This window comes from Prunus mume, linkage group LG6 (assembly GCF_029339155.1).
Source record: "Prunus mume cultivar Tortuosa linkage group LG6, ASM2933915v1, whole genome shotgun sequence".
NCBI classification, from domain to species: domain Eukaryota; kingdom Viridiplantae; phylum Streptophyta; class Magnoliopsida; order Rosales; family Rosaceae; genus Prunus; species Prunus mume.
In genome coordinates this window covers 3,659,936-3,674,629 of record NC_142703.1, presented here as the reverse complement: position 1 = coordinate 3,674,629, position 14,694 = coordinate 3,659,936, and the positions used below count along the sequence as shown (strand labels likewise).

The 14,694-nt window shown below is 37.1% G+C and overlaps 2 protein-coding genes across 2 annotated transcripts; one reads left to right on the top strand and one right to left on the bottom strand.

The window, feature by feature from the left end:
• Positions 1-2,303: 2,303 nt before the first annotated feature.
• On the bottom strand, positions 2,304-10,757 carry LOC103331669 (ATP-dependent Clp protease). The gene is made up of 15 exons (XM_008234312.3): positions 9,517-10,757; positions 9,355-9,416; positions 9,040-9,137; positions 8,790-8,869; positions 8,452-8,502; positions 7,747-7,821; positions 7,584-7,661; positions 5,678-5,734; positions 4,262-4,332; positions 4,014-4,113; positions 3,648-3,752; positions 3,413-3,475; positions 3,181-3,303; positions 2,892-3,050; positions 2,304-2,599 (listed from the first exon to the last, which is right to left on the bottom strand). The coding sequence occupies exons 1-15, from the start codon at positions 10,453-10,455 to the stop codon at positions 2,528-2,530; spliced, it is 2,133 nt and encodes a 710-aa protein (XP_008232534.2). The 5' UTR covers positions 10,456-10,757; the 3' UTR covers positions 2,304-2,527.
• Positions 10,758-11,594: 837 nt separating this feature from the next.
• On the top strand, positions 11,595-14,600 carry LOC103331668 (Pentatricopeptide repeat (PPR) superfamily protein). The gene is given in 3 exon segments (XM_008234311.3): positions 11,595-12,242; positions 12,244-13,879; positions 14,322-14,600. Coding segments are annotated over 2 exon segments (1,581 nt in total). The 5' UTR covers positions 11,595-11,714; the 3' UTR covers positions 13,297-13,879; positions 14,322-14,600.
• The last annotated feature ends 94 nt before the right edge of the window (positions 14,601-14,694 follow it).

Here is a 14,694-nt window from a genome sequence, read left to right as displayed (position 1 = left end):
AAAATAAATAGAACATAAAACACACCAACTTAGCCAAATTAATTATTAGAAAACAAATTTTAAAGGGTAAATAATGTAATAATTATGTATTTATCAATTAGATTAGGTATGATCATCTAACGGCTATCAATTAATTAAAAACATATTTTTATTATTAATTAAAAAATATTTGCAGTTTGTGGTAACCGCAAACTTGGAATTTTCCAAACCGCCACCGCAACCGCAATTGCGGTGTGGTTCCTCAAACCGCAAATTGCAGTATGTTTTCCTGCTTGTTCGGTTCAAATGCGGTAATATCTCGGTTGGTTTATGCTGTTTTTGGGTCTAAAATGCCACCCCTAATATATACTCTATCATGTAGCATATAATGAAGACAAAGTGTATTGGTGGAGCTTGTTTTTAGCGCATATCCCATGGTACAAGGGTCTCGTTGATATTATTCTATTCGTATTTTTATTCTTTTTTCATTATAACAACAAATTTTAAATTAGTTATCAAAAAAAACAAAAAAAACAGAAGCACATGAAAAAAAACAAAAAACAAAAAACAAAAGGGAACGATCCAACTAAACTAACAGCATTATATATCACACCCAACCAAAAAAAAAAAAAAAAATCATACTTTCTTCTTAGTATTTTCGTATTAGATTATGTGAGAGCTCCAATTTAAGTTTCGCATAGGTCTCTCAAAATCTTAGGACCGATCACATTGCACTTGAACATCCAATTTAAGTTTAAAATGAGTACTAGTTAGTAACTGTAAGATGCTGGCACGTATATCTTCATTAACAAACTATTCGGTTAACAGATTTGATGACTCTAATATGTCACAATGATGACTCATGAGTACTTAATACTGCGGGTACATGGTTGTACTTGTTTTGATTTGTTTCTTTAATTTGCTTCCTGATAATAGATGCATGTAAATGTGATACAGAAATTTAAAGGAAAGGTGCCCGGCTTCTCTGTTAAAACTGTCAACACAACTGGTGCTGGTGATGCTTTTGTTGGCTCATTTTTGGTTTCCATGGCCAAAAATATGTCCATATTTGAGGTAAGTTCAGTCCCAAATTAATTAGACATGTTTTTTTTAAACTTGTATTTCTGGGTTGTAATTGGCCTAACCTTAACTTTAATTAACTACCTAGGATGAAACAAAATTGAAGGAGGCTCTGTCTTTTGCAAATGCTTGTGGAGCAATCTGTACTACTCAGAAGGGTGCAATTCCAGTTCTTCCAACCCAGTCTGCTGCTCTTGAACTCATTTCCAAGTCCAAATCCAAAAAGATGTTTTCATTTCCTCTTTGGTTTAGCATCACACTGGCCTTGTTTATTATCTGGTGGTTGTCCGTTAATTACCATATTTTTGGATAATTTCTTTGTTCCGTTTCTTAAATCCAGTTTATATGTTTCTTTTAAGGGTAGTAAATAATGATCCCAAATTTCTTAATTATCTTCAGTTTTTATCCTAAGATTTGTGAATCTCTCTCCCTCCCCTCAAACCTTAATTTTTGTTGCTTTGAGAGCAACCTCAAACCTCAGTTAGGTCACCATTAAATAATATGAATAATTGCAGCCCTTCATCAAACCATTGTGTTCTCTTTTACAGTAATTCCAATTTTAATAATTTAACTAGATGTCCACATTAAAATATTATATACCAACAAATGTAACATATCACATTTCTGTTGTTCCTATTTGGTCCTTTGTCTTTCAGGAAACTTATCCTTTAGCTTCTTGATATCTTGCAAAGAACTTGACTGTACAAACCCAAAAAAAAAAAAAAAACTCAAAAAATGATAGCTGGCCGTATTGAATTAATTATTAAATTACGTTGATACTCTATTAAGTATTTTAGGGTTTTTTTTTATACAAATTTATAAATAAACCCAATTCTAGACATGTATTTATAAAAAAACCAAAGCACTATTTAAACATAGAAACACACCCAAAATCAACAACAAAGTCAACTTTTTGGGTGTGTTTATAAATGGGTTTTGGGTGTGTTTATAAAGTGTTTTGGGTGTTGGATTTTTTTATAATTTCAATATCCATTTTGGGTGTTTTAGTGAAACTCCCTTTTTTTAAATGAGATTTTAGAGTTAAACTTGTTTTAAGAAATCGATGGTAATTTTGTAATTTATAACAAGTTCGAAGTCTCTTTGTTATTTTGTAAATGAACTTAGGGTGTATTTCTAAAATCTATTTGATCATGTAAAGTTTATTTTATAATTTGGGTTCTTATATTGAATATAATAGTGAATCTCACTTTTTAAAAGCCTGAAGACTAATGAGGCTACTAATCTGTATAAAACTGAAACCCATAAATCCAATGCAACATGAGTTTTGTACAATGTTTTGAATAAATTAGTAATGCTATACTTTGGCCTTCTTTCTTCTTTTCCTGTTAATGCGAACAGAAGCTACACTGTTTTATAAGGGGGCAATTACACCAGGCTATGAATGTTATTTTTACAAATAAGAAGGGCATAAATTTTACAGATTATAACAACTACGGTGGTGTAAGTGTTACATGCTCATAGCTCTGGACGATTGTTCTGATTCACCCTCTGCTTCCCCTTCAGCCGCCTCTACATTTTCCTGCATAGGTTGATTGAATCTGATTATGATTCTCTTTTAAACTCTAAGGAGAACATTAAAAGACCACACCCCCTTTTTTGAAATAAACAAACAGTGTTCAATACATGGTCATCGTTTTTGCAATGAAACCATCCAATTTTCGTGAGAAAATAAAAATAAAAATTGATGATTCCCCACAAAAACTGCACAGGTGGGTCCCACAAGCCAAATTGCCTGAGGTTATATTGGAAATAAGTAATGGATCCTAGAACCAGAAAGGGCAGATGCATAGTAATCATTTGTGGAATCATACCACTGAGTGCTTCAACTTGATTTCACTCAAGTATCTTTCCAATGCACCATCCCCTCGAACAAGCTTGCCTCCACATCCAGGGGTATTTACCGAACCCACTGACTCTTCATCAACCACTACAGCATCTATTCTATCAATTCCTGTCTTAACATCTGGAATCTGAGACATAAGCACATCAAAACAGATTATGTATTTGAAAACATTTCCGTGCTTTTGATAAAATAAATAAAGAAAACATTTTGACGTTAGAAGTTTCTTTCATCCATCTAAGCAATAGATTCTTGCATACCTCATACATGGCTTCAGTTAGAATGCTTTCCAAAAGTGCTCTTAAACCCCTGGCACCGGTATTCTTAGCCATCGCCTTCTTTGCAATAAGTCTCAGTGCCTTCTCCTCAAAATGTAGCTTCACCTGAAATGGGTACAAGGTCTCATCATACAGAAGCTTAACTCTAGTTGCTTGAGAGAGAGAGAGAGAGAGAGAGAGAGAGGGAACCCAGAATATAAAACAAAATGCTTACGTTATTCATTGTAAATAATTTCTTGTACTGCTTGCCAAGAGCATTTTTTGGTTCCGTGAGGACCTGTAAAAGAAAAGTTCTATGAAGAAATTCAAAGACGTACTTCTGCACAGCATAAAATTTGGGATCCTCATAATTTCAAGCTCCGCCTGCCCAAAAATAACTAAACAGAAGGAACACCAGCCCAAGCACCAGCAGGACGCTGATTCCAAATACAAGTGCATTTATGTGTTACCTGAACAAGTTGGTCCTCAGTTAAGGCCGTTAAACTAACTAATATTGGAAAACGTCCAATAAACTCTGGTATGAGTCCATATGCAATGAGATCGGAACTTTCAACCTGGAAAACAAAAATAGCAGCTTTCAGACCCATTTTAAGGAACTACTTTGGCTTAATTTGCTTCTTTCAGTTTTCATTCTTTAATCTTTTTTTGGGAGGGTGGGGGTGTTGTTAATTGTGCATACGCTAAAAGATAATGTGAAAAAGAATTTACTTTGTATCAAGCAGATATATTTCTGCTCCAGAAAAAAAAAAAAAAAAAAAAACGAAATAAGAAAATGGTGAACAATGACTTTCACTTTAAAAGGTCCTGATTCATACCGATTCAAGTAAAGATGATGTCACCACTGCATCAGTCACACCACCAGCTCTCATGTTGGCACGAACAGGAGCACCGAAACCGATAGAAGAATCTTGTCGTCTGGTCAAAATTATAGACAGTTTCATAGCAGATTTATTTTTCCACAAAAAAGTTGACAGAGAGAGGGAGAGAAGGGGAAGCAAAAGAAGAAGAGGGGAAAGAAACATTTGGTAAATGAACTCTGCGAGGGAAAATGAATAAGCATTACCTTTCTGAAATGGTTTTTTCAAGATCAATAAACGCTCCACCACAAATAAAAAGAATATCTTTTGTATCTATCTGCAGATCATTTACATGAATTTTAAGAATATGAGACCATAAAAGCGAAAAATAGGAATATTTATGCATATGTCTAAACTTAAAATACTTTGCTAATAAAGTCAGAGCACCCCTTGTCCCATTGCCCGCACACCTTTTAAGGAAAATCTTAATAGCAGATTTTTCCTTCTGTAAAATGACCTCAAAGGATGGTGTATGACAAGAACATTAAGCTGCTATCAGATCGCTGAAGCAGTACAAAACCACAGTACAAAATAAACTTCCAGAAATAAACAGAAGAGACAGAGAGAGGAAAGCAATAGCGATCGAAGCTGGAACACTGATTCTAGGGCAAAGAGACCCAAGAGGGTACTCTATAATCTGAATTTTTTTATTACCAAAAAAAAAAAAAAAAAACTGCATTCAAAAAAGCATACAAAGTCTCTCAAGAAATAACGGTTTGGATTAATCCAAGGTTGACAACAAATATACCTAAAAGGTGTCGGTGGGCATCAATGTGCAGGAAAGGATAATGGAGTCCTTGGCTAGGGGAATGTGTTATGAGACGAGATGACCTATAAACTCCTAAGGCCTTCCCATTTGGGCTAATTTGTGTGCATTAAGTTTTTTGTTGGAAAATGTTACTAAGAAATTAAATGGATGAAGGCCGATTGTCTTTCCGAGAGGGAGACTTACCTCGACTCAGTCAGTAAGACTCCCTCTTGGAAAGACAATCTGCCTCATGTTTATTTTCAGCTCGAATAGGATACAGCTTGAATGGAATGAATACTGCAGGATTCATTCCGTTCTCCCTCTCAGCTAGAATCCCTGGCCGCTAGAGCGGCACTTTCATCTGCTCAAGGGTGGCTTGGACACCTATGTTTTTTTCTGTCACCCGCTTAGCCTTATAATCTGAGAGTTAGCTCTCATGTTTTGGGCATCAACTAAACCCTAGAACATGAATGTACACTCTAAAGTAATAAACTAGGCCTCAAAGAACAGTGCGATCCCACTCCTGAAGCTTTCTGATTGTTTGTGCTTAGATGGACTTTTTTGCCCATCTTCTAAAGGTTTCTTACTTAACTATTAATTAAGAGAAGTTAAATAAAAAGTCTGCTACAGCTTTAAAAAAAAATAATTGCTTTCATAAAACAAATATAACATATATTTCAAGCTAGACACATTGTCAATCAGGATTTTATATTAAGAGATGAAAAAATATATATATATATTCAGTAAACATATATGAATATGCTCAATACTAAATAAAATAAACAAAACCTAAGGTTCTAAAAGTGGGATAATCAAGATGATATGAACATATTTGCGAGTACGATAATACATCAGAAATTTAGAAACACCATACCTGTATGTTATCACCCCGAGGGTGCTTCCTTGCACCCTTCTCAGGAACATTCACTATCTAAACAAGAAGAAAAATATAACTCTTCAGTTAACAGAAGAAACTATGCTGATAATTTTATAGCTCTGATTTTAAGGGGCTATGCAAGTTCATTATAAATAGAAGTGCATCTAATGTGATACACACAAAGAATTTAGTACATGTGAGTTTATAACAAGTGATAAGACTGTAAAGGAGAGGCTCATAAAAAAGCGTGCTTCTAAGACCGATCATCCCAATAAAATAAAATAAAAGGGAAAAAACGAAAGAATATTTAAATTTGATTTGGAACAGATTAGATTCCTGAACTATTATTATTGTGACTTCAGATGTTTTTTCAATAATTAAATTCTTAAATTTGTCTTACAGCGATGCCGATGAAGATAATACGAAATGATGCAATTGGGAGGACCACCAAATATTACATATGGGCATTTTCTCTTCTGGCCTCTTTCATATTTTATATGTACGTTATAAATATTTACTTTCTCATTTCTTTTGAGTATTCTGTTTACAATCCTTAATCATAATGTCATATCATGTAAAGATTCTTCAAATTTTTGTTCCGCAGATAGCCTTAAGTCAGCTCAGTATAAAGGCACATTATCCAACTCTTATAAATTGATAACATCCTGTAAACTTAAACTGTAATCCAGATTTGAAGAAACATTAATCATTATCCTGCTCCCGATTCACTAAGAGGTGTACCCACTTCATGGAAATGTTGTTGAACACCTTTAGATTTGAAAGAAAACCTCCCAACTTCCCAGGGAATTTATTTGGGAAGAAAGTGACTACTGGTATTGCTAGGGGCTAAGCAAAGATTTTAAACAGTGGGGGATGTTAGACATACACTGGACTCCAAAAGTTTAAAACTGTTGGTGAATAGGCCAACCTCCTACAGCCTTAACACCCTCATGTGATTTTATTGGTCTCAATTTGTCCCATTCTATATCTTATAAAATGGGAAATGCTAAATTACGTATTTCTTAAAATGGATATAAATTTTTTTTAAAAAGTAAGATCTCAGAGGCACTGGAAACAACTATGGAAGAACAACGGCAACTACTGCCAAAGATGAGAATCCAGAAGCGTAGAGCCAGAATTCTCTCTTGTTTTCTCCCATTAAAAGAGAATCCTGTCTTCAAACCCATTATGTAGGATTTTCTAACATTGTAGCTACTTTTTATTAAAGACAGCCCTTCAAGAAATCAAAGCATTGATTTCTTTATTCCTCTTCAATTAATTTTGTGGCTAATATTTGTTGCTGAGAAGAGAACTTTACAAGAGTTCCACATTTGAAGATCTGTTGCAATTGTTGCTACTCCTCTCATTTAGAAGATAAGTTCATTGAAGTTCCAAGTTTCAAGATGCTTCAACATTACGAAACTCGAAGTCCAGTTTTCTCCCGCCAGGAAAATATATTGAGATGGAAGGAAAATATATTTATTTTAGGTGCAGCAGGAAGTTTAGAAAGTATGCCTATTTAAGTTAGTTCTATTATATTAGAATTAAGAATGCATAGTTAATTGGTGGCTTTAATATTAGGGTCTAATTATTATTTTATTTCACGTTGTCCTTGTGAGATTTTAACAATTTCTCTAACTTTTATTCTAGTTTGCTTCTCACTTTTTCCACCAAGTGACCAGTGTTCCTACATCAGAGTTGCTTTGTATTAAGTTGAAAATACATAAAAAGTGACTTGCATCTGTTTATGAATTTAAAAGACACTAAAAGTGAAGTACTGAGTAGAGAAAGCCACAGCCAACATTTGATTTGTTTCCGTGCATCCAGAGAAGAAAACATTTTCAAAAGGTTATATATAAATAAATAAACTGATGAGCAACACTGCAGTGTAGAACTGACTCACAGTTCCTTCGAGCATTTTCAATAAAGCCTGCTGAACACCCTCTCCAGAAACATCTCTGCTAATGTTTAAACTCTCAGCCTGAAAACCAACATTATAGAAACTAAGACTGACTATACCTACAAATTATATCAAAAAATGAAATAAGAAAAGAAAAATACAGCACCTTCTTGGTTATCTTGTCAACTTCATCAATGTAAACAATCCCTTGTTGAGCTGCTTGTACATTGAATTCAGCTGCCTATTTACAAGATCAACTATGTGAGTTCACTGATATGAATGAAAGTGCAAGCACAAAGTTAAAAGACTAATTGAAGCTTGAAATCAAGAACAACATAAACTAGCAGAAGTTTTGTCAATGACTAAGATGTTGTTGACACAGCAGAAATTTGCATTGCTATTTAAAGATTCACTATAACTGGACCACCCAAATCAAATCAGAACAGTACATGGTCATGTGGATAAAGGATCCAAGCCAGAACAAATTATTGTCAAGCTCTTATAGGTTTTATTGCCCATACAAATTTGATTTGACCTATTCATTTGATGGAAATAACCACGAAGTCATAGACATTGTCCTCAGGATTGTCCTTTCTCATCAGTACATATGAACAACCATACACAACTAACAAGCGAAGGTTGGGAGGGAAGGGGGGGGGGAAGGCTATACCCATGCACTCTCACATCACAACTAAAGAAGAGAAGTGATATCATTTCAAAGATGATTAAGTGTTGAGAAAACACAGAAATGCATGCACATTCCCCCCAGAAAGATGGGAAAAGATAGACATATTACTGGAATGATAAGAAGCAACAATTTGAATGTCACTTGAACTGTAAGTCAGATAAATGCAAATACGGCATACCATACCATCAGTAGTTTGTACAATATTGATTCAACATCCTCTCCAACATAACCAGCCTGCAAAATAGCAGTATTTGCCTCTTTCAGTTCCCCAGTAATAGATAAAGATATATCCAGCCTAAAGAATGCTGGATGTAAATGATTAAATTAAAGCTGGAGAAAGTAAATTTCAATACTACATGCCGACTCTCAAAATTCAATTGCAATCAGTTTGCAGTTAGTAAAAGATACCAAGCATGCCAAAACTAACCTTGGCCCAAATGACAGATATTGTATTCAATCTTTATGCTCGAGTATTTAGAGTTCATAGTAGTTGTAGATAAGTAACTAAAAAACAAACTTACTTGTGTTAAAGTTGTTGCATCAGAAATCACAAATGGCACATTCACAAAACGAGCTAGTGTTTTTGCAAGCAACGTCTTCCCTGTTTTATATTACAATACTACAGTTAGAAGGGCAGGTTAACATCTTAAGTTTCTTCTTACTTCAACTTCCAGATAGCCAGGTATCAATTTAGATGATTAGTCTCACTCTAAGAACATAAAGAATTGGAGAGCACCAGGTTTTCTCCATGTGCGTCAGAAGAAATCATACCGGATCCAGTTGGGCCCATCAAGAGCACATTGCTCTTTTCTAGCTCCACTTTATCGTCATCATCTATTGTGTTTGGAATTCCTGATTCTCCTCCTGACCTAGTATACAACTCCACTGGTTCAGTTCTATTAAATAGATACACAGAAACGATAGAACATAAAGGACCACCTCCTCTGACAGCTTACAAAAGTATTATTATGACTCAGAGGGTAAAAAAGTCTGAGTAAAGAGCTAGGAGCATAAATTTTAGTTCAGTAAGAGTGAGAGGTCAGACAATAAACTGAAAATAAAAATGAAAGTCGGCTGAAAACCAACCCTTTCTGCAAGGAGGCATGATATATTCTTTTGTAGTGGTTATAAACAGCCACAGAAAGCACCTGCCCAACAGAGATGCAAAAATAATCCACAGAATACGTTTCAAAGGGCCATGGAATAAAGCATTGAACGAAAATGCAGAGGAAAAAAGAGATAGGGAACCTTTTTGGCTCTTTGTTGGCCAATAACGAACTTGTCAAGACCCTTGCAGATCTCCTTGGGCGTGGGCAAATCTTTTCCCAAATTGGACCCGCCCCAGGCATTGTTGTTGTCTCCCCCAGCATCTCCAGGGGGCCCAGAAGCACGAATGACATTGACTCCAGGGGCAAAAGGAGGGCCCGGAGGAGTATGCACGGCTAGCCCATTGCCTGGAGGAGGAGGAGGAGGAGAAGGCGGAGGCCAGTTGTCTGGCGGGTCCACCCCATTCGCATATGACCTCAAAGTGTCCCAGAAAGACACCCTCAGCCCATTACTGTTAATATTAGGCATCGAATCTCCACCACCACCTCCTCCTCCTCCTCCTCCATTACTATTATTAGTATTTTGGGTATTTCTGGAATGGGACTTGTTGTCGGAGTTGGTTCTGGAGGCGTTACGATTGGACGAGGTGGTGGTGGTGTTGGTGAGTCTCCCAATCTCTACGAAGGTGCCCTGGAGGGGAGCAATCTGGTGGGGTCGGAAGTAGTAGGCGGTTTTGCAATTGGGGCAGAGATTGAGGGCCTGATACTGATGAAATTCAGAGTCGTCAGCCTTGGTCTTGGTGGTCTTGGTGGTCGTCTTGGTGCTGGTGCTGGTGCTGGAATCATCTGGAGGAGATAAGTTGGGTAAGCGCCGATCGGAGAAGAGGAGATCCATGCGGTTGAAGGAGCAGCGGGGGCAATTCGCCTCCGCCCTGATTTTGCGGGTGCGAACATCGCCGCCGGAGGCAGAGCCGCCGTGGTCCCACTTGTAGCGCTCCTGCACTCCGATCAGAGACTCTCTTCGGCGATGGCTCGTGACATGAAGGTGGTTCAAGTGCGTCGAGATTGGGGATACCTGAGTGAACCGCTGCTGGAGCTCTGCTATATGCTTCACCTTCTTCCATCTGAGCATTCCAGACATTTCAAAAGAAAATACTTGATACTTAAAAAAGACAAAAACAAAGGACCAACGGACAAGAGATTTCAATTCGATCAATCGACAAGAGAGTGAGAGTTTGTGTTTGAGTTTGAGAGAGACAGGAAAGAGAGATTGGGATTGGGATTGGGATTGGGATTTCCAATGCTATATTATATAATCATGACCAAAATGTAAAATAACGGAGGAGAACAATAGAACTAAAAGAGGAAACTTTGGATATAGAAAGAGAGAGGGGGGAGAGGAGAGCGCCAAGGTCCAAGAAAGAAGCATACGGAAGCAACACAGAAAGAAAAGATAAAGTGGGTGGGGAGTGTTTATAGGAACAAAATATTGAGGAAATTTAACTGACCAAAACTGAAAAACTTCCAAATCCATTAATCCACAATCCACTCTCTTTTTTTCCTGTCCAGAGTCTAATTTGCTAACTTTGACGGTTTGACTGCGTTCGTGTTGTTAAAAACTTAACATGTACTTGACGTGTTCACCTACATATCCCCTTCCTTCGCCCAGCAATATCATCAGCCGCACCCACGATTGCCTCTCTAACTCTATGTGCCGCATGCGATCCTACCATGTTTGCTCTCTACTTCTTTTGGATAGCCCTTCCTTTTTACTTCTTTGTTTGGTTTGGTCGGATATAACTTTTTAATCGACACAAAAACACTCCATTCAGTTTTCATTCTCCTACTCTATCCTGATGTATTCATTTGTGGATTTTGTATTCCTTGTTGAAGAATGTGAAGTCCGCAGGAAATTTGACAAAATAAAATATGGAAAAAGTTTGGTTTCATAAAATCAAATGGAATTTTGACACTTGTTAAATTTCTTTAAATTTTTATTCTTTTGAATTTCTTTAACTATTTTTTCCGTTGAAATTTAACAAAGTGTTAAAATTCCATTTATAGTAAGAATGTGCTCGTTCATTTGTTGTGAGGAGCCAAGCCATGCTCTTACATTTATGATAGGATGAAAATTAAGGTACATGGAAAATAAGATAAAGTTGTTTAAAAAAAGGAAAATATTTACCTCATTTTTCTACTATTTATAATTTAACATGTGTGCATAATTTTATTTTTTTTTTTGGATGCCTTTTTTTTATGAAGAGTGCTTCGCAGAAAAGGGAATGTAAAGGCAAGGAGTGTCGAAAAAAAAAAAAAAAAAAAGGATACCCAAGATTTTTATCTGGTTATCAACTCAAACCGATAACGACGAAAACCTCAGTAACAAAAGTAAGGAAGAAGATGGTGAATCTAAACCAACTGCTTGCAAAATGCAAAAGCCTCAACCATGTAAAGCAACTGCAAGTCTTTATCATCACCCTGGGATACACCCAAAATCAGCTCTACGCCTTCAAGCTCGTCCGCTTCTGCCTTGTTACTCTTGACAACCTTCCCTATGGTCGCCTCATCTTCGACTGTCTCAGCTCCCCCAATGTATACCTCTTCGCTGCCATGATCACTGGTTATGCCTCCCAATCCCACCACCATTCTGCTTTTCTGTTGTACCGATCCATGCTTCGTCAGGGAAGCGCTCGACCCAACCAGTTTATCTACCCCCACGTCTTGAAATCTTGTCCAGAGGTTTTTGAGTCTCATGGGACTGCATTGGTGCACACGCACATTATGAAATCGGGTTTTGGTCAATACCCAGTTGTACAAACAGCTCTTGTTGATTCCTACTCGAGGTTCCGCTCAGATGTTGGCTCAGCAAGACAGGTATTCGATGAAATGTCTGAGAAAAATGTCGTGTCCTGGACGGCTATGATTTCTGGGCTACACTAGAGTTGGGGACATTGGCAGTGCTATTTTGTTGTTTGAGAAAATGCCGGAGAGAGATGTCCCTGCTTGGAATGCTGTTATTGCTGGGTGCACGCAGAACGGCGAGTTCTCGGAGGCAATTTATCTGTTCAAAAGAATGTTAGTTCTTGCGCATGGGGGGCAACATCTAGAAAATAGACCAAACCAGGTTACAGCTGTTTGTGTACTTTCAGCTTGTAGTCACACTGGCATGCTGCAGCTTGGTAAATGGATCCACAGCTATATTTACAAAAATGCGCTTGGTCCAGATTCATTTGTTTCCAATGCTCTAGTGGATATGTATGGGAAATGTGGGAGCTTAAAAGTGGCAAGAAGGGTTTTCGACAGGACCTCACGAAAAAGCTTGACATCTTGGAATTCCATGATCAACTCTTATGCTCTGCACGGCCAAAGCAACGATGCAATTGGTGTTTTTGAAGAAATGATACGGTGTGGGGCAGATGTTAGACCAGACGAGGTCACTTTTGTTGGCTTATTCAATGCTTGTACTCATGGAGGATTGGTAGAGCAAGGTATTTCTTATTTTGATTTGATGACTCAGGGTCACGGGATTGAGCCTCAGATAGAACACTATGGATGCTTGATAGACCTTCTTGGTCGAGCAGGTCGATTTGAGGAAGCCATGGAAGTTGTGAGGGGAATGAGAATTGAACCTGATGAGGTTGTATGGGGTTCTCTGCTTAATGGATGTAAGATTTATGGTCGTACTGATCTCGCAGAATTTGCAGTTAAAAATTTAATTCAAATTGATCCTAATAATGGTGGTTATGGTATCATGTTGGCCAATATATATGGGCAGTTGGGGAAGTGGGATGACGCCCGGAAGGTGAGAAAGGTGTTGAGGGAGCGAAATGCTTATAAAACCCCAGGTTGCAGTTGGATTGAGGTTGATAACCAAGTTTGCCAATTTTATTCCGTTGACAAATCACATCCTAGAACGGAAGAGATCTACCAAATCCTAGACACGCTTGTTGGTTTTATCATTTTGAAGTTAAGTTGCAATTGATCTCGAAAGGTGAGAAAGGTGTTGAGGGAGCGAAATGCTTATAAAACCCCAGGTTGCAGTTGGATTGAGGTTGATAACCAAGTTTACCAATTTTATTCCGTTGACAAATCACATCCTAGAACGGAAGAGATCTACCAAATCCTAGACACGCTTGTTGGTTTTATCATTTTGAAGTTAAGTTGCAATTGATCTCGAATTCTCAAACTCCTCTTATTTCTTCCCAATCCATGAACTCTGCTTAAAAGCCTAAATTTGGTTCAACAGTTCAAGCAAGGTTATTTGGTTCCTACCTACTATATAACCACATTTACATATAAAAGGTCTAGGTTATATATATATAATGCTTTTCTTTTGCTGGCCGAAAAGGTACCGACCACCTGCATTAGCCCACCATTTCTCTGGAAATGAGGTTATGACAGAGTATGTTTTTGCCTCCCTGAGCCTCGCATTGGTGAGAAACTCGTATACTGGACCACCCTTTTCTGAGTTGTATTAAGGACTCTTGTAGCTGAGCCAACTGGACATCACCGGTGGTCTTTCTGCCTTCCAAGTGATAATTAGAAACAGCAACGCAGTTGTTTTGGTAAGAGTTTCAATGTGTTGTTTTTTTCATTAGTATTTTGACGGATTGCATTCAAAATACAGGCAATTGTATGCATTTTTGATAATTAGCGTGTGTACTTTTTGTTGACTTGTTGCTTCGTGTAGACAAACTGGTGTTGGTTTTATACTTTTGCCCTAGCTCTTTACCACTTTATGCTTGCCCTTCTCATTGTTACATTTAATATTTAATTAAAACCAACTTGTGTTTTCTTTTATTTATTTCTTGATGGAACTTCATTATTGTGAACTTGTTTTTATCATCAGTTAAAGTCTTGTATCGGATTAACTAGCTAGAGCTAGATAAAAATTTGCTTTCCAAAGCATTGATGTCTTTTTCACCCTTGATCTATATTCCTTCTCTTCCTTTGGATCTGGCTGAAGATTGAAAGTTAAGAGTTGAAGTTGGGTTTTTGTTTTACTAGGAACAGCATCTAAAGTGGGCATGGCTTTATATTGCAGACAGGTACAATTCCTAGATGCACTCGACAGGTTTGACAAAAGCTCCTTTCTTTCACCCTACTAATATATTTGTGTCCATTTATTTAATGATGGTTCCTGAGTTGTGACTTATTCGATTTATCTGTAATTTTTGTTTTTATTTTGCTCCTGGTCTCTTTTGACTTAAAACACATACATGAAGTTCACATACAAGTGTTGTATGATCATGGCATGAAATTGACGATTCCTATGTTATATGATTATATCCAACGAGGAAAACTTAAGAAATGTGGGCATATTTCCCACCATGGATACATTGGATCAAGATAATTGAGTGAGTTTTACCGGTGCATGTGG